Source organism: Oryzias melastigma, linkage group LG5 (genome assembly GCF_002922805.2).
Source record: "Oryzias melastigma strain HK-1 linkage group LG5, ASM292280v2, whole genome shotgun sequence".
NCBI lineage: Eukaryota > Metazoa > Chordata > Actinopteri > Beloniformes > Adrianichthyidae > Oryzias > Oryzias melastigma.
In genome coordinates, this window is record NC_050516.1 from 32536725 (window position 1) to 32554509 (window position 17785).

The following is a 17785-nucleotide window of genomic DNA, read 5'->3' on the forward strand; positions in this document are numbered from 1 at the left end:
ACTAGCTTTTTTGGCAAATATGGCACCTTTCTGGGGGGTTTTCAGCTAATTTGAAGTCGAGCTAATATTTTAGCCATATGTTTATTTTAGCTAATTTGGCATCTACTGAAGTTTTTTGGGAAAATTCTGGATTAAGCTAGTATTTTAGAAACATGTTAGCATTTATGGATAATTTGGCATCTACTGAGGTTTTGGGCTAATTCTGAGTTCAAACTTTTTATGCATTATAAAATTATTTGCAATTTTTTCGATTTTTCAAGAAATTCTTAAAATTCTTTCTGCAATTTATGTAGCTTTAAGTCTTTTAGCAACGTAGACATTATGCAAATAGCTTAAGCATTTTCTGCAAACCCCTTTAGCAATTACAGTAAATTTATTTAGCATTTTAAGCGATGACATTCAGCAAAAAGCATTAACACAAGCATTATCGCAGGTAATGCAACTTTTCTAGTTCAAATTGTGATGAACAGATTAAAATTGCAGTTTGAAAAACCTCCTAGTTGTGACGCAGCAACTGAAAGGGACAAGACACAATCTCCCTGCTCCGCTGCATTCTGATGCTTCCACTTAAAGCTAAACAGATCCATGAACGTCTTTGTTGTCTGAGCTGGTAACTGTACGGCTGGATAGCTCCAATGTTGCTCGCTGTTTTTTTTTTGCTACGCTAATGTTAGCTTGTTGTTTTGAGGAGCTGTAAGCTAGCGGAGAGTGTAAACAAAGAGAATGCTGGGATATCAAGATGGGGTCCTGCCCACAACCCAGAGGCAAATTTGACCTCCTGCCGCTCTGCAGATACTATGTCTTAGAAGACGACACGGGCTTTGAAAATAGATCAAAAGATAATTGGAGTGGAACAATAAAGATCATAAAGACAATTAAAAAAGCATTAGTCTTTACAAATCAAAACAAATTTCAAGAAACCAAAACATAAATCCAAAAAAAAGAAACATGCAAAAAAAGAAAACGTCAGAAAACAAAAGTAATTTTGAGATATCAAACAAAATGTAAAAAAATGAAACAAAATAAGAAAATAGTAAAGGTATATAACGGACATCACTGATTGGATGAGGACATTTGAGTTGTGAAGAAGAGAGAAAGCTGAAGGAGGTTTTATCTGAACTGTGGTAAAGAGTTGATTGATCAATAACTACACTTTTGCAGTGGGCGTGGCCAGAAGGTTAATGAAATATCTTCTGTCTGAGCTTATAGACATTCCAAACAACTTCCTGTTGAAAAGCTGAAGAGATGTCATCATCTAATCAGAGATGTCCCATAATACCAACCGTTTTCGGTCTCTCATTTTGTTTACATTTTTTTAACATTTCATTTTGATTTCCAGGAATATATATATATATATATATATATATATTCTTTCGTTTACGTTTAAGTTTGTGAAATTTAGTTTTGGTTTCTAAAAAACTGAGTTCTTATCTTCCTGCCAGGAGTTTGATTTCCCGGTCAAGCTGCATGTCAGGGAGTCCCGGAGCCAGAACTGAACAGTGTTTCACTAGTGTTTAGATGTTACTCCACACAGTCTGTATTCATGCAAGGACTTGCAAGGGCTTTTGAATAGATAACCAGTGTTGGGACTAACACCGTTTAAGTATAACGGCGTTACTAACGGCGCTATAAATCAAGTAATTTAGTAATCTAACTAATTACTTTCATCCTCGCTGTAACGCCGTTATAGTTACTTCGTGTAAATCGCGGCGCGTTACTTCAAAGTTTGATGATCTTGCTGGAGCTGGGCGCTTCGCACCCGAAAGTTGCTTGTGTTGCGCGCCCCAAGTTGCATCAAGATACATGAGAAAATCCGGTTTCTTTTCAAAATATAACCAGTTTTTCACAATAAAATGCCACGATTGACAAATGTGATCATGCTTTTGTGTCTAAACAGGCGGTAGACACGGATATAAACATACAATCACAACACAAACGTGCGCGCGCGAGCACAGAGACACACAAAACAGACAGGCACGCACACTTTTTTTTCTTTTTTCACAGACACGTACACACGCAGATCAACGTGGATAGACTCCGGTGCGGAGTGAGGAGTTTCGGGAGTTAATAAAACGACAACAGAGAGGCAGAGAGTAGCTCATCTTAGCAGAAACGGGGTAATATTTATAAAACACACAACACAGACAGACACGAGCGCGCACAGATCAACGCAGTGAGCAGACTCCGGAGCGAGTGGGCGGGGCTGCGGGATTTTGGGAGAGAAAAAAGAGATGCAGAGAGCTGCTCCTCTTAGCAGAAATATGGGTTAATAATTGTAGTTTATTAATTTATTATTGTTTTGCACTTTCAGTTTTTTAAGCCATTTTGTTTAATTATAGTTGTAGGTAAGATACTTGAAGTATGTTAATAGTTGAAACGTTTACCTTTTTTGTGTGAAGTTACATTTTTTATATACCACTTGTTGCAGTGTTTTGTGTGATAATTCTGACAAATAAATATTGAAAATTCTTTCCCTAAACCCTCTCTCATGTGTATCCTAAACTTAGACAATATGACTCCATTGGAAAACTATACCAGTATACTATTGTCGGTTATCATCTATTATTGAATGTAAATTATTTTTTTTATTTGTAACGCAGGAAAAAATACAAAATATTACCATATTTAAAGAGTAATTTAAAACGAGTTACTTTTCCAAGTAACTAATTACTTTGAAGATGCAGTAATTGAGTTACTAACTCAATTACTTTTTGGGAGACGTAACTAGTAACTATAACTAATTACTTTTTTGAAGTGAGATGCCCAACACTGTAGATAACTAACTCTTTTTACTCAGTAGTTTAATTTATTTTCATGTGAGCTGATACCAAAAGTATTAAAAATGACTCCAGAACTTCTGATTTTAAAGAGGTTTTTACAGCTTCTGTTATTCTCGTTCGTTCTTGTTTAAATTGACACATTTCACACTTTGTTGCACAATTTTTATTTAAATACAGAAAAAAATCGACACAAAAAACAGACAAAAATAAATAAAAAAGGGGAAAAAAATGTAATTTTGTAAAGGATTATCAGTCCGGGTTGGGTTTGCATTGACTCATGTTAACCTGCAGGTTAAAGTTTATTGATTCAAGAAGACAAAAACTAATCATGAGCAGTCTTCAGAAACTGATTTTTCTTGCTGGGTTACTATTTTCCTCTTCAGTTTTCTGACCAGTAATAACGTTGATTAACTCAACATAACACTTGATGAGGTTGAATGACTGATAAGTGAATCTCTGGGTTAAAGATCAGCAGAAACTGTATCATCCAGGTTTTTTAAGTGACATAAATAGAAATGTATTCAAACATCTAATGTTTGTTGGCAGACATGGAGACTTGGGGCTAATCCGAATTCTTCCCCCACCCCGACATTTTGCCCTCCAAACGGAGAACTACGGGAAGATAATGTCTTCAAATTCAGACGATTCTACCACTTGATGATGTCATCAATAGTTGCCGGTCAGTTATGTTAACGCATAGCTGGAGTGCTGGAAAATACACAACATCAATTTTATAACTTTAAAAACTTTAAAAATGCTAAAACAAAAAGCCATTACTTACACTTAAATGTAAAGTTTAAATGTAAACTTGTAAAGGACGCCACCGTGAAGAAATGCGGATCAACGCAGAACACCGTACCGGCGAACGGATACAGAGCTGTAAAACCCTGCAGTTTTGAAGTATTATAATGTTTTATAAAACCTACAAAACATGTACTATATAGTACTCACACCTGGTCCATGCTGAAAGTTTTGAAGGATTATACCAGTAATGTACTATAAAACATGCACTATATAGTACTCAGTCCTGGTCCATATTGATTTTTTTAAAGTATTATAATGTACTATGAAACATGTACTACATAGTACTCAGTCCTGGTCCATATTGAAAGTTTAGAAATACTAAAATGTACTTTCAAACATGTACTTTATAGTACTAAGTAATTTGAAGTATTATAATGTACAATAAAACATGTACTATATAGTGCTCTGTCTTGGTCCATATTGAAAGTTTTGAAATACTAAAATGTACTATAAAACATTTACTTTATAGTTCTATGTCATGGAGCATACTGAAAGTTTTGAAGTATTCTAATGTACTATAAAACCTTTATTGACGACAGAATACTCACTTTCACCAGAGAATCGGTCTGGACTTGAGATTATTTCTGTTCTACGATAAAAACAATATCACAGTTTTACTGTTGCTATCACAGAATCCTGACGTAGTTTAGACCAGTGGTCCCCAAACCCCGGGCTGAGGGCCGGTACCGGTCCATGGGTCACTTGGTTCCGGACCGCAGACAGAAAAAAAAGAAATAAATGTGCCAACGTAGATTATTTCAGTTTAGTTTATTTTCTGATCCTCAAGGAAGTTTTATTTTGAAAAACTGCAACATCAGTCTTTGTTGTGTGACTTAAAGCGGCTGCATGGATACCTGGGTTGCTAAGACAGTAGCCCAAAGCTAACAAAAACCAAACAATAAAATGTATTTGGAAAGTTTTTTAAAAAGAGTCAGTGAGGAAACCGAATCAGAGCCTTCGACTTCAAAACCCAATAAAGCTGCTGTTTACAGACAAAACCGAGAGTTTAAACAATATATGAAATATTTGAGACTTTGTTCTCGTGTAGCAGAAGCCGCTCTGGCTAATACGCAGCGACAGACTCTCTGCTGTTTCACACACAAATAATAAGATTGTACACACAGTGGACTTATATTATATTTATAAAATGCCAGTTTTATGATGGTTGCGTCATTTTATTTTGCTTTATTTATCCTTCACACCTTAGCTGAAGCTAGCGTCCGGTTGTTAGCCTCTACTTTGATGTAAATGGTAAAAATCTTCATCGCAAAGTTCAAACATTTTACAGAGAACAAAGATTCAATCAAATACATTTGCTGATATGTGAAAACTTGTAAAAAGGACATTTAAGAATTTTCCTTCAGCGAGGCTGTCTTCCTCTATGTTTTTTCTCATATAACTGTGTCTGATCTGCGGGAAAATAAAGGTAAAATTAAAAAAAAGCTAAAATATTTAGCTAAAAGTAGTACAAAAAATGTTTGATAAAATCCAGTGTTTGATTATTCGATCTAAATAACGACATGACCAAAACAGGTACGTAGGAAATGTATAAAATAAATACTGTACAATTTCCCGTTACAATTACCTTTTATTATTTCCCCAAAACAGCGTTGAACAGCGTTCGGTTCTTTGTTTTCCCGGTCTGAATCCATTGACCATAAGTTACATATCACGCTGTGTGACGTCACTGTGAAAAGGGTCTAACCGTAGAGTAAAGATTTACCAAATTAAAACATTTGAAACATTCAAACTTAGCTTAAAATTGTGATCTTATGTTAACAGTTCTTAAAGCATATCCTGATCATGTGATGGACACAATTTCACTGAAAACAAAAGAAAAAAACATGATTAGAACATGTCTGACCTGTGATGAGCAGGTCAGCTGGCTGCTGTGGAGGTCTGACCTCAGTCTCTTCATGAGCCAGTTTCTGGTTCTGGTTCTGGAGTTGATCCTTTGAGGAAATCTGGTAACTTTTCAACGTGTGCATGGCGCCATCTGGTGCTTCATGTGGAGCATAAGGAAGAGCAGGATGTTTTTTCCCTGTAATAATACTTTATTTTCTTATTGTTCCATCATTGTTGGAGTTCTCTGTCATATTAATGGGTTGTGTTGATTTATTTACTGCTATTTTATTGGTTTAAATATATTTTTAAAGTTTTGATTCTGGCAAAATAGTGTCAAGAGTCCCATTTCAATTGATATATTTGTTGTTTATTTCAGCTCAGGTACATGTACATTATTTTACGTCTGTTTTCCCGGGAAAATGTGCTGCCAAACACGTTTACGCGCCAAAGAACAGAATGTTCTGAGGGAGCCGAAAGCTCCAGAAAAACATCCTCCCAGTCCGCGCGTGGGTTTAACCCTTCAGGGGCCGTGACAGGGTCGAGCAAAAGTCGAGACTTTGGGGTTTTCACGCACTTGTGCAGATGGAGCTTTTCACAGGCGGCATGGCTGCCATCCCCCCTTCCGCTGCTCTGATTGGCTGCTGGTCTGGAGCTCTCTGCTCCTATTGGTGCGTTTCCCTGCTGCATTCGCTGCCCATGCGTAGTGCATGTGACGCTGTTTTTCTCAAGGATCTGCTTCTAATCACCGTAAAATGTGTACAATGTGTATTATTGACTATTTTGCACATTTTTTTGTACTTAAAGTGACGTTTAAAATACATTTTATTCTTACAAAAAGTTTTAATGTCCAAAACATTGAGTTTAAATAAAAATATATGTTTGCATTTTTTTTAAAGGACCAGTAAATAAATACATAAATCAATATTAAATGTGTTCTGAATGTTTTGGATGGTAATACAAATAATAATGATAAAATAAAATGTGTACAATATATATTAAAGGCTATTTTGCACATTTTTTGTACTGAAACTGACATTTAAAATAAAGTTTATTCAAAAAAGCAGTTTTAATGTCCAAAATATTGAGCAAAAAAAATGTGTTTGAAGATATTTTAAAAAGACAAGAAAGAACAAAAACACTGTAAAATGTGTACAGTGTAAAGGCTATTTTGATTTTTTTTTAAGTGAATTAAAATAAAATTTATTTAAAAAACAGTTTTAATGTCCAACACATTGAGTTTACATAAAAATATATGTTTACCAATATTTTTAAAAGATAAATAAAGGAAAAAAGACAAAAGAAATCACAGTAAAATGTGTTCTGAAGGTTTTTGATCAAATAAAATAAAATAACACTGTTAAATGTAAAGGAGTTCGATCAGACTAAAAAAACAAGAATGTTGCTTATTTTAAACTTTTTTTAGAATAAAATAATGTATAAAAAATGTAATAATTAAGAAATAAAATGACGCAACGTGCTTATTTCAAAATAAAAGCATTACTAAATTAAAAGACAAATAAATGCTTATCTGGCTAATTAAAGTTTTTTTTATTATTATTTATTTCTAAGCTAATGTTAGCTCAATCGATTGATTTAAACGGTATTTTGGGTTTTCGTGCTCGTACGTGCTTGTCGTGTTGTCGTGTTCTTTCCCGCCTTCTCGTTGCGCGCCTTCTCCGGTTCTTACGGTAAGGAGATCTGCTGTTTCTCAGCTGATATAAGACATCCGCCCCCCTCAGCCCCTCACATCAGACGAGCGGGATGAAGCCCACCGTGTCAGAGTGCTACCGGGAGGGGAACGCCAACGACCCCGCCGCCGGGATGCTGGACAACGAGGAGTTTTTGTTCGAGGGTCCCGGCCCGCGGGAGCTCACCCAGAACCCGCTGCAGAAGATCTGGATGCCCCACAAGAACGGCCACATAGCGCACAGACGGGGTAAGACGGGCGCGACAGAAATGCGCCAGAAGGATGGAGATGGAGGGCAGACGCGGGCATCGCCGTGGCCTGTGAAGCCATCCCCGGTGTGTCTGGGGGAAACGGTCCGCTCCGGGCTGCCGCTGCAGCCTGGAAGTATTGCATCATTCTCCCGGTCATTGTTTACGGTAATGCATGGAGACGGACGGAGCAGCCCCGGTGCTGATCGCTTGTTGTGGTCGGTTTGTGGATAATCTGCAGACACCGCGGGTTTTCACACCTCCGGGACCCCTCAGGGACAGGTCGGGACGCTCCCCTCTTTTGTAAAGTTATTCCTGAGAGTCTGCAGCCTTTGTCCTGCTAATGTGCTCCTGCAGGGACTGATTCCTCAGACACAAATCTCCTCAAAGTTTCCCTAATCATGCAGATTTACTGATTTACATGGCACTTAAAAACAGAGAGCAGTTCAAGGATGTCTGCCTTCAGCTTGAATGCATCAATATTATTAGGATTTTGAGGAAAATATGTCAAAAAGTGAACAACTTTTCTCTTTAAAATAAACTTGGAGGTGTTAGATATCCGATCGTGCTGTTCCTAATGACCAGGCTCGTGCTTCTGGTTAGTGGTTTCAGAGAATTGGATCTTCCTCTCCTCCCATGAACACGTTCTCCGTTCTTTTTCCATTCAGGTTCTGTAATTACTGCATCCTTTCAGAACATTATGCAACTCCGGGGTCATGACGGGCGCCCTTTCAGACCTGCCAACATGCCAGCTTCATTACTTTTAATTGAAATGTGTTTTCATCAGACGGTTATTCATGCAAATGTCCGTCTGTCTCTCTCTTCCAGTGTGTATGACAAACTGTCCGACCCTGATCGTCACCGTGGGACTTCCGGCCCGAGGGAAGACTTACATTTCTAAGAAGCTAACTCGTTACTTGAACTGGATCGGAGTTCCGACCAAAGGTACGGCTCACATCCCAGTTAGGGGTCAACCAATATCAATATTAATATCGTTATTGATACCGATATTGATATTGCTGCCGATACCAATATCAATATCGGCGCCAATATTGGGTATTTCAACACATATCAGTATCTGCCTTTTGTTTAATGCGACGGGATTAAAACTGAACTCTGTTCTGTGGTGAGGCAATTGGACATCAATAAATAAACTACAACAGTTGCATTACCTGCGATAATGCTGGTGTAAATGTTTTTGCTGAAAGTAGTGTCTGAAGATGCTGAAGCTTTTTGCTGAAAATGGTGACTCAATTTACTTTAATTGATGAAGGGATTTGCTGAAAATGCAAAAACTATTTGTTAAATTTGCTAAAAGACAGGACATTTCACGAAAGAACTATGAAAGATGTAGTAAAATTGCTTAAAAATCCCTAATACATGAAATTTAGCAAAAACATTTAGTGATACTTAAATATGAGCTACACTCCAAATTAGCCCAAAACCTTTGCAGATTCCAAAAGTTAGCCAAAAAGCTAGCTTGTTGCTTAAATGTTAGCTAAACTCCACTGTGTTTGGCATTTCCTAGTTCTGTCCAAATCTACTAATTCCAAATTCCAGTGCACTCGAAATCTCCCAGAAGTCTTTGCAAAAAACTAGTGTGGATCAATGCTCAGTAGATTAGCAAATATAGACCACAATGCATTGCGGTCGAACAATTTTGAACAAAAAAACTTGTTTAAATGTAATTTTTGAATAAACCATCCACGTTTTCACCATCAGAACACAGTGGAGTCAAAAATAAAGATTGTGAAATGTTCGTATTGATTTGAGTTTGACTTCGTGAAATCTGTGTCAACATATCTGGTGCTTAGAAGAACGAAAGAAAAGTAGTGATCACCGTGTCTGAATTGCCATGAAAATTTAGGGCACTTTATAGTTTTGCAGTATATAGGTATTTTTTGTAGTTAGGGATTAGGAGGGGGAATTTGAACACAACCTAAATTAGCCTAAAAAAACCCAAATGAGCTAAAACGTTAGCATGTTGCTAAAATATTAGCTAAACTCTAAATTAGCCTAAGAAACCCAAATAGATAACAAATTAGCCAAAAACGTTAGCATGGTGCCAAAATATTAGCTAAACTTCAATTTATTTTTAAATTACTCTAAAAGATGAAAACAGCCCATGAATATATTTAAAGGTTTGAAATTTGAAGACTTTCTCATTCATTTCATATTTAAATCTGATGTAGTGGAATTGGAAAAAACAAAATATCTATTAAACGCAGAATTTGTTGTGATTGGTTTGATTTAAAATAATAATATCAACTACAGGCTTCTCAAATGCTGTAAAATAGCACATTGCAGAGGTTATTTCTTTGCTCATTTATGTTTTTTTACATTAACAGTTAAAGTCAAAGACTCGTAGGTTGTATTATTGTAAAATTTGATGCCAATTTGTTCATTTTAACAGCAAATGATTATCAGACTAAATATCGGCCATCAGCTCCCCAGACTTGTATCGTATCGGCCTCTAGAAAAACCATATCGGTTGATCCTAATCTCAGTATCCGTTTCAAATCGGGTTTGGTTGAAATGTGACGTCTCTCTGTTAACAGAGTTTAATGTGGGAGACTATCGGAGGGAGTGTTTGAAGATCTACAAATCCTTTGAGTTTTTCCGTCCAGATAATGAAGAAGGCTTAAAAATTAGACGGTGAGTTCCAATGAGCAGTAACTGAAATGTTTTGTTTTTTTAACTTCTTCTGTGGTTTTGAAGTTCAAACACGTTTACCTTCTGCTCCCTCGCAGTCATTGTGCGACGTCAGCTCTGAACGACGTCTGCCAGTACCTCAGCGTGGAAGGAGGGCACGTTGCGGTCAGTCCTTTATCAGTTCTAACGTCTGCAGGTCGTGGTCATGAATTATGAAGCAAAAATGTGCAGAGATTCCAAATCTTTTTATTTTTTTGCTGCTTTAAGGTATTTGATGCAACAAACACAACCAGAGAAAGAAGAAACACCATTATCAACTTTGCTGAGCAGAATGGGTTCAAAGTATGACAAAGTCTTGAACTTTGTGACATTTGATGACCTTCAAGTTTGTTTACCACATTTTCTTCTTCATTTAGGTGTTTTTTGTGGAGTCTGTGTGTGAAGATCCAGAGGTCATTGCAGAAAATATCGTGGTAAGTGTCATTTATATTTAACTTATCTTTAAATAGTGTTTTATTTTGAGTTGGACTTTACATAGAAGCTTGTCAGTGTTTTGCTGACGTCTTGGTTTCATTAAAGCAAGTCAAGTTGGGAAACCCAGACTACAAAAACTGCAATCCTGAAGAGGCTCTTGAGGACTTCATGAAGAGGATAAAGTGCTACGAGTCCTCATACCAGCCTCTGGACGAGGATCTGGACAGGTGAGAACCTGAAAGGCGTTGAGATCCAACTGTTCTAAGGATGTATCCATTCTTCAGGAATCTGTGAAAAACGATTCAAACTTAACAAGTTCATCGATGCAAAAAAGAAAAAAGAATTGTGTTGTCCTGGCCTGTGCTTACATTTAGAAATGCAGAGCTGATGACATTTCTTCATGTAGGCTCACAGTGATTGCGCACACATGCCTGAGAGTGTGCACATGATCCTGGGAGTATTTGGGCACGCCTGTGATTGTGAAGGCGTGCCTGAGAGTGTGCAGGCACGCCTGTATGTGTGTGTGCAGGCGTCCAGGGCTTGCTTGTGATTGTGCGGGCGCGCCTGTTTGTATGGATGCGCACCTGTGAGTATGCGGGCGTTCCCGTAAGTATGCAGGCGCAGCTGTGAGTATACGGGCGCGCCTGTGAGTGTGCCGTGGCCTGTGATTGTGCAGGCGCACCTGTGTGTATTCGGGCACACTTGTGTGCAGGCGCGCCTGTTTGAATGCGGGTGCGCCTGTTTGTATGCGGGCGCTCCCGCAAGTATGCAGGCGCACCTGTGATTGTGCAAGCGCCTATGATTGTGCAGGCTCACCTGTGTGTATTCGGGCACACTTGTGTGTGTGCAGGCACGTCTGTTTGAATGTGGGTGCGTCTGTGAGTGTGCTCTTCAGCTCCCCCCAGTCCTGGGAAATTCTTGCAGGTCTTTTGCATTTTAAAGTTTCACATAAGTCGGTCTCTCTCTAGGATTTCGCGTTGTTGCGATCGCGACTATTAGCGCAAATTCAAGCAAACCCAAGATTTGATCCTCACCCTGTTACTTTACATTTTTATTGTAACTGACAGGGTGCAGGTACGGAGTGGTCCATCACAAGGAGGTCAACATGAACCGAGCATGAACGGATTTGTGATCAGTTCTGATCCTCTGCTCTGATCTCATCCTATTTCAGGAATGTCTCCTACATAAAGATCATAGACGTGGGCCGCCAGTACCTGGTGAACCGCGTCGCTGACCACATTCAAAGCAGAATCGTCTACTACCTGATGAACATCCACATCACTCCACGATCGATCTACCTGTGCCGCCACGGCGAGAGTGACCTCAACATCAAAGGGCGAATCGGAGGAGACTCCGGCTTGTCTCCCAGAGGAAAAGATGTGCGTTTAGCACTAGAACAAAGCTAAGACCAACAGCAGCTTCCAAATACATAAGCATTCTTTTGTGTTTCCACAACAGTTCGCCAAGTGTTTGAGGAATTTTATCGATGAACAGAAAATCAAAGACCTGAAAGTTTGGACCAGCCAGATGAAGAGAACCATCCAGACTGCAGAGTGCCTTGGAGTCCCATACGAACAGTGGAAAGCTCTGAATGAAATAGACGCCGTACGTCAACCTTTTACCTTCGTGTGTGTTTAAAATCCATGTTTGACATCTATAAACTCCTTTCCTTCCAAAGGGAGTGTGTGAAGAAATGATGTACGAGGAGATCCAGGAGCATTACCCACAGGAGTTTGCAATGAGAGATCAGGACAAATACCGCTACCGGTATCCGAAAGGAGAGGTGAGTTCCACTCTAACGAACGTACTGGGACTGGTTCAAATCCTGAATGGACTGTGTGGATCTAGTCATATGAGGACTTGGTGCAGCGCCTGGAGCCTGTGATCATGGAGCTGGAGCGGCAGGAGAACGTGCTGGTCATCTGTCACCAGGCGGTCATGCGCTGTCTGCTCGCATACTTCCTGGATAAAACTGCAGGTGAGGATTATCCTTTTTCACAGTGATCAGCATGAAGGTGACACCCGTCCTGAAACGTGTCCATCCCCACAGATGAGTTGCCTTATCTCAAGTGTCCCTTGCACACTGTACTGAAGCTGACCCCCATCGCTTATGGTGAGTTTGGACCCTTTTTCTGGATGTTTCCGTCGGTATAAACCATCTTCTGACATCCCGATCTCTTGTCCCATCAGGTTGTCAGGTGGAGTCCATGTATTTAGGTGTGGACTCGGTGAACACGCATAGAGAGAGACCTCAGGTAAACAGGTGTCACACAGGCGATGCTTAAGCTGTTCCACAGCGTCACCTGTGACGATCAGGGAGACGTTCCTCTGGTTCTCCTCCAGAACAAAGAGTCTGTGTTTCAGGCCCTGTTGGGAGGCACATCACGTCCGGCCTGGCTGTCAGCCACATGCAGGACTGTCCAAGTCACTCCGTGAATACAGAGTTCTCCACTAAAAAAACTCTTCATTTGGAGTTTTTGTTAGAAGAGAATCCAGTTTAAAGACCGACCAACCCTCAGCTGTACGTGTGTGATTAAATAAAGCTTTGTACCAAAACCTGTCACTTTGTGGACACTGAAGAAACAAGAAGAAACAGATACTTTGTTCTTTTAAACACTGAAAACTTCTCAGCATTTTGTCTAGTTTAACATCTTTGAGATGAAAACAGAAACATGTAAATTATTAAGTAGTTTTTAATGTTTTGTCATATGAATATTTCCATGTTCAACTGACTATTAATGTATAATTATTATAGTCTATTATGTCAGACTAATAAAACAAACGTGCTCTAAAGTGCTTTGAATGGATGAATACTTCTTTAAGTGTAAAGATAACTGTTGTGAAAACTGGATTTTAACTCTTAAAAACAAGATGTGCCTTCAAATGTAGACTGAAAAAACAATAAATAGAGCAGAAAAAAAGCATAATACTTCAACCAGAAAGTCCTCTAGCTCTCATGTGTCAAAGTCAAGGCCCGGGGGCCGGATCCGGCCCTCCGGGTAATTCTGTCCGGCCCACCAGATCATTTTATTTAATTATTAATAATCCGATGTTATCTTGTTTGTAACTTCTATAATTTTGACAAAATATATTTTTATGGAAAGTAAAATATTAAAAGTTATTTGGTGTTTGAATTAATATTCCTACTTTTTATTCAGAATAATGTTATAAAGTCTCAAACTGAATCGCACAAGGGGCCAAAATCCAAAACACACCTGAGGTCAACAGGATAAACATTTATTGAACACTCTAAAACTACATTTTTAAAACTTTAAAGCCGTAACTTTTTAACATAATTATGAACTAGATATACAGCATCACCTGTGATAATGCTAATGTGAATGCTGTAAGCTGAATTTGATAGCTAAAAACGCTGATAGCCAAAGGTAATAGCCAATTAAAATATTAGCTAAATACCGAATTAGCCTAAAAAATAAAGAAAAACAAACAAAAAAACTTAGGTGAGCCAAACCAGCTAACATGCAGCTGAAATATAAGCTAAACTCCAAAATAGCCTAAAAATCTCAGTAAATGCCAACATAGTCCAAAAAGCTAGCAGAATGCTATTTTTAAAACGGAATTTAAAATTTAAAATTCTGAATAATAAAAAGTCAGGAATATTATTCCAGAATAAATCAACTTTAACCTTAAATATTACTACTTAAAAATATATTTTGTCTAAATTATACAACTTAGAAATGAGCGCAAGATAACATCGGGTCATTAATAACGATAAAATGACCTGGAGGGCCGGATCCGGCCCCTGGGCCTTGTAACACGTGGTCTAAATGTTCTCCCAACGAAGCCTCAAACTCTAGAAAGTTCCAGACTACTGCACTAATGTTTCATAGTAAAAACAAGAGTTTTAATGTGCACAAGATGAGATATTCATGACTCTACTTCTGTTTTCCTGACTTTTCCAGAATGTGACGACGCAGCGCAGCACCGAAGACGCTCTGCAGACCGTCCCGGCTCACCTCTAGATCTCTAACGGCAACACTCCGCTCAGACCTCCGGCGGCGCCGCCGCACAGCCGCCGTGGTTCCGAGATGTTTCACTCTCATTCGTGGCCACCGAGACTTTAGCGTGGACTCACGACCCAAGCCAGTATTTCAAACGTATGGATCAACTGTTACGGTACAAAGACGGTGTAATGTGAAGAGTTTTCTTCTGTAACACTTGAAATCTACTCGATATTTAGCGTAGTCTGTGCAGCCATACACTCGTTATGAAGGATGTGTGTTTTTTTAATGATCTCCAGAAAACGAATCAAACATTTTATTCTCCAAACGTTTGTTTGGTGATATATATTTAAGGAAAACACATAAACAAGGAGTGATTCCATGGTGCGTGCTCCGTGTAGAAGCAATCAACATTCCAGCAATAAAATAAAAGTGGATCCAATTCAAGAAAAATAACAAAATCATGTCTTTTTTAAATCAAATATACATCCAAACTGTGATAATTAAGCAAATCATGTCTTTAGCTGACGTTAATAATAAGCTAGGATCAGTCTGTGTTCGTGTTCATCTCAGGTACGACGATCAACACTTTTTATCTGCCAAAAAACAACACAAACGTGTGAAATGCTTCTCCTTCCATTGTGTGTTTATGCTAAATGTAAAAAGCATTTCTGTCTGGTTTGTCTTCAGCTGTGAACGTAAATAAATGTTGAATATTTTTGAAGAGAAGATGTTTGCTTGATTTAAAAAAACGTCACTTTTTATTTCATCATCTTCAATTCCAGCAAACAACAAACCGAACTCAAACACTTGAACTGATTGCCTTCATGATCTGAGCTTCATGGTAACAAAACAGCAAAAATGACAATAATATGCATATAATATATACATGTACATATATTCTCTTCTTTTTTTGTTTACGTTAAATATTTGTGCTCCAGAATATTGATAACATTTTCATTCTAAAGCCGCCGGAGGCCGAAATGAAGTTTGCTGAGAACATTCACAGGAGTTTGGGATTCTCCTCCGACAGTCTTACTGTTCATCCGATGATCCTCCTGGATGATCCCACGGCAGCGATCCGGTTTGGGATTCAAACCCTCCGACTTCTAAAGGAATGTGGGGCAGCATTTCCTCTCAGAACTGTCAAAAAAGAAACACAGTTTGAACTCTTCATTCAGAACTTTACTGTTCATATTTTTGGTTTTCATAAACTTCATAGTTTTTGAAATATTGATCAAAATATTCCTCATAGGAAACGAATGAGAAAGTCTTCACATGTTAACATTTTAAGTAGATTAGCAACAAACCTTTAAATATATTCATGGGATATGTTTTCATCTTTTATAGTAATTTAAAAAAAATGGAATTTATATTTTAGCAACATGCTAACGCTTTTGGCTAATTTAGTTTACCATGGAATATTAGGCTATTTTGGAGCTTGGATAGTATTTAAGCAACAAGCTAGCTTTTTTGGCCAATTTGTTATCTACTGAGGTTTTTATTCTAATTTGGAGTTTAGTTAATATTTTAGCAACAAGCTAGCTTTTTTTGGCTAATTTGTTATCTACTGAGGTTTTTAGGCTAATTTAGAGTTTAGCTAATATATTTTAACAACAGTTTAGTCAATGTTTTTAGCTTATTTAGTTCACAAATAAAGTTTAGGCTATTTGGAGTTTAGCTCGTATTTAAGCAATGTGCTAGCTTTTTTCTTTTCTTTGCTAATTTGGCATCTGCTGGGTTTTTTGGTTTAATTCAGAGTTTAGCTATTTTAGCAACATGTCAAAGTTTTTGGCTAATTTGTTATCTACTGGGGTTTTTTAGGCTAATTTAGAGCTTAGCTTCTAATTGAGCAACATGCTAATGTTTTTGGCTAATTTAGTTTACTAAAGAATTTTAGGCAATTTTGAAATTTAGCTAGAATTTAAGCAACAAGCTAGCTTTTTTTTGCTAATTAAGCATCTACTAAAATTTTTGGGCTCATTTTTAGTTCAGCTCACAATTAAGCGACACAATAAATATTTCAGCAAAATTGGCATTTATTAGCGATTTTTAAGCAATTTTACTACAATATTTTCCGAAATTTAGGTCAACTTCAGCGCTCTTTATTAGTTTTTTAACGTAATTTTCAGTTTTTTGGCAAGTTTTACATTTTGCAAATCCCTTCATCAGTTAAAGTAAATTGCGTCTCCATTTTCAGAAAAAAGCTTCAGAATCTTCAAAACTTTCCAAGCTATTCCTTATTTATTCTTCTATTCGTTTTTTGATTCGTAAAAACTCGATCACACGTTCAGCAGTTTCTACAATCCTTGTATCTAAACGTTCAGCATTCTAAGGACATTACTGCTTGTACCTCCGTACATTTTACGTTTTTTAAGATTTAACGCAATTTATGCGATTTTTCAGCCCCATTGAAAATGAGTGGGAAATTTTTCAAATTTATACAATTAAAAATATTTGCCATGTTCGGGACATTCATGCTTTTACTTTACTTACACAGTTTTTGAAATTTCACACAAATTCTGCATTTTTTTCACATAATTCTTCAAATATTTGAGCACTTTCTACAAATTATGCAAGTTTGGTATCAAAATGTTCAACACGTTAAGGACATTAATGCTACAGAGGTTTTTAAGGCTAATTGCGAGCTTAGCTAATATTTTAGCAACATGCTAACGTCTTTGGCTAATTTGAAACCTGATAGTTTTTTGGGCTTCTATGGAGTTAAGCTAGTATTTTAGCAACCTACTAGCTTTTCTGGATAATTTGACACGTACTAAGGCTTTCTGGGCAAATTCTGAGTTAAGCTAGTATTTTAGCAACGTGTTAGCTTTTTCGCCTAATTTGGTATCTACTGAGGTTTATTGGACTACTTATGAGTTAAGCTAATATTTTAGAAAAAATTTAGTTTTTTTGGTTAATTTGGCAACTAGTGAGGTTGTTTGGGTTAATTTGGAGTTTAGCTAATATGTCAGCAAAGTTGCAATATTTATGAAATTTTTCAAATTCTTTGTTCACTTTCTGAAAATTATGCAAGTTTGGTATCAAAACGTTTTGGACATTCATGACACTATTCAGCAATTAAAATAAATTTCTTCAGTATCGTCAGCAAACAGCATCTTAACCACATCCATCCAAAAGCAGGTGATGCAACTTTTCTAGTTATAAGTTAAGATAAAAAGCAACATTTTCCCCTCATATAAGTGATTTTTCCCTCACATATCCACAATGTGATGAACTTTCTACTCACGTTCTTCAGGAACTCCTCAGCGACGATGCGGGCTCTTGCGTTGACAGACAGCTTCATTTCACTGATCTCTTTGTCAATTTCTT

General features: G+C 37.6%; 1 protein-coding gene and 1 long non-coding RNA gene across 4 annotated transcripts in view; one reads left to right on the forward strand and one right to left on the reverse strand.

The window, feature by feature from the left end:
* Positions 1–15178, forward strand: part of pfkfb4b (6-phosphofructo-2-kinase/fructose-2,6-biphosphatase 4b) — a 19402-nt gene extending 4224 nt beyond the window's left edge. Inside the window, exons 1-14 of one of the 3 annotated variants that reach the window (XM_036212054.1) lie at positions 7139–7365; positions 8193–8309; positions 9923–10019; positions 10115–10181; positions 10284–10358; positions 10433–10489; positions 10596–10717; positions 11662–11869; positions 11949–12095; positions 12169–12273; positions 12339–12468; positions 12541–12603; positions 12681–12745; positions 12855–13049. In XM_036212054.1, coding sequence (XP_036067947.1) covers positions 7191–7365; positions 8193–8309; positions 9923–10019; positions 10115–10181; positions 10284–10358; positions 10433–10489; positions 10596–10717; positions 11662–11869; positions 11949–12095; positions 12169–12273; positions 12339–12468; positions 12541–12603; positions 12681–12745; positions 12855–12926 — 1500 coding nt within the window. In that variant the 5' untranslated portion in view covers positions 7139–7190 and the 3' untranslated portion in view covers positions 12927–13049. Of the gene's footprint in view, positions 1–7138; positions 7366–8192; positions 8310–9922; positions 10020–10114; positions 10182–10283; positions 10359–10432; positions 10490–10595; positions 10718–11661; positions 11870–11948; positions 12096–12168; positions 12274–12338; positions 12469–12540; positions 12604–12680; positions 12746–12854; positions 13050–14413 lie in introns of those variants that run through there. The other 2 variants (XM_024269348.2, XM_036212055.1) reach the window with 2 other exon arrangements.
* Positions 14767–17785, reverse strand: LOC112144681. The gene is made up of 2 exons (XR_002918942.2): positions 17703–17785; positions 14767–15595 (listed from the first exon to the last, which is right to left on the reverse strand). It is a non-coding gene; the product is annotated as an uncharacterized LOC112144681 (long non-coding RNA).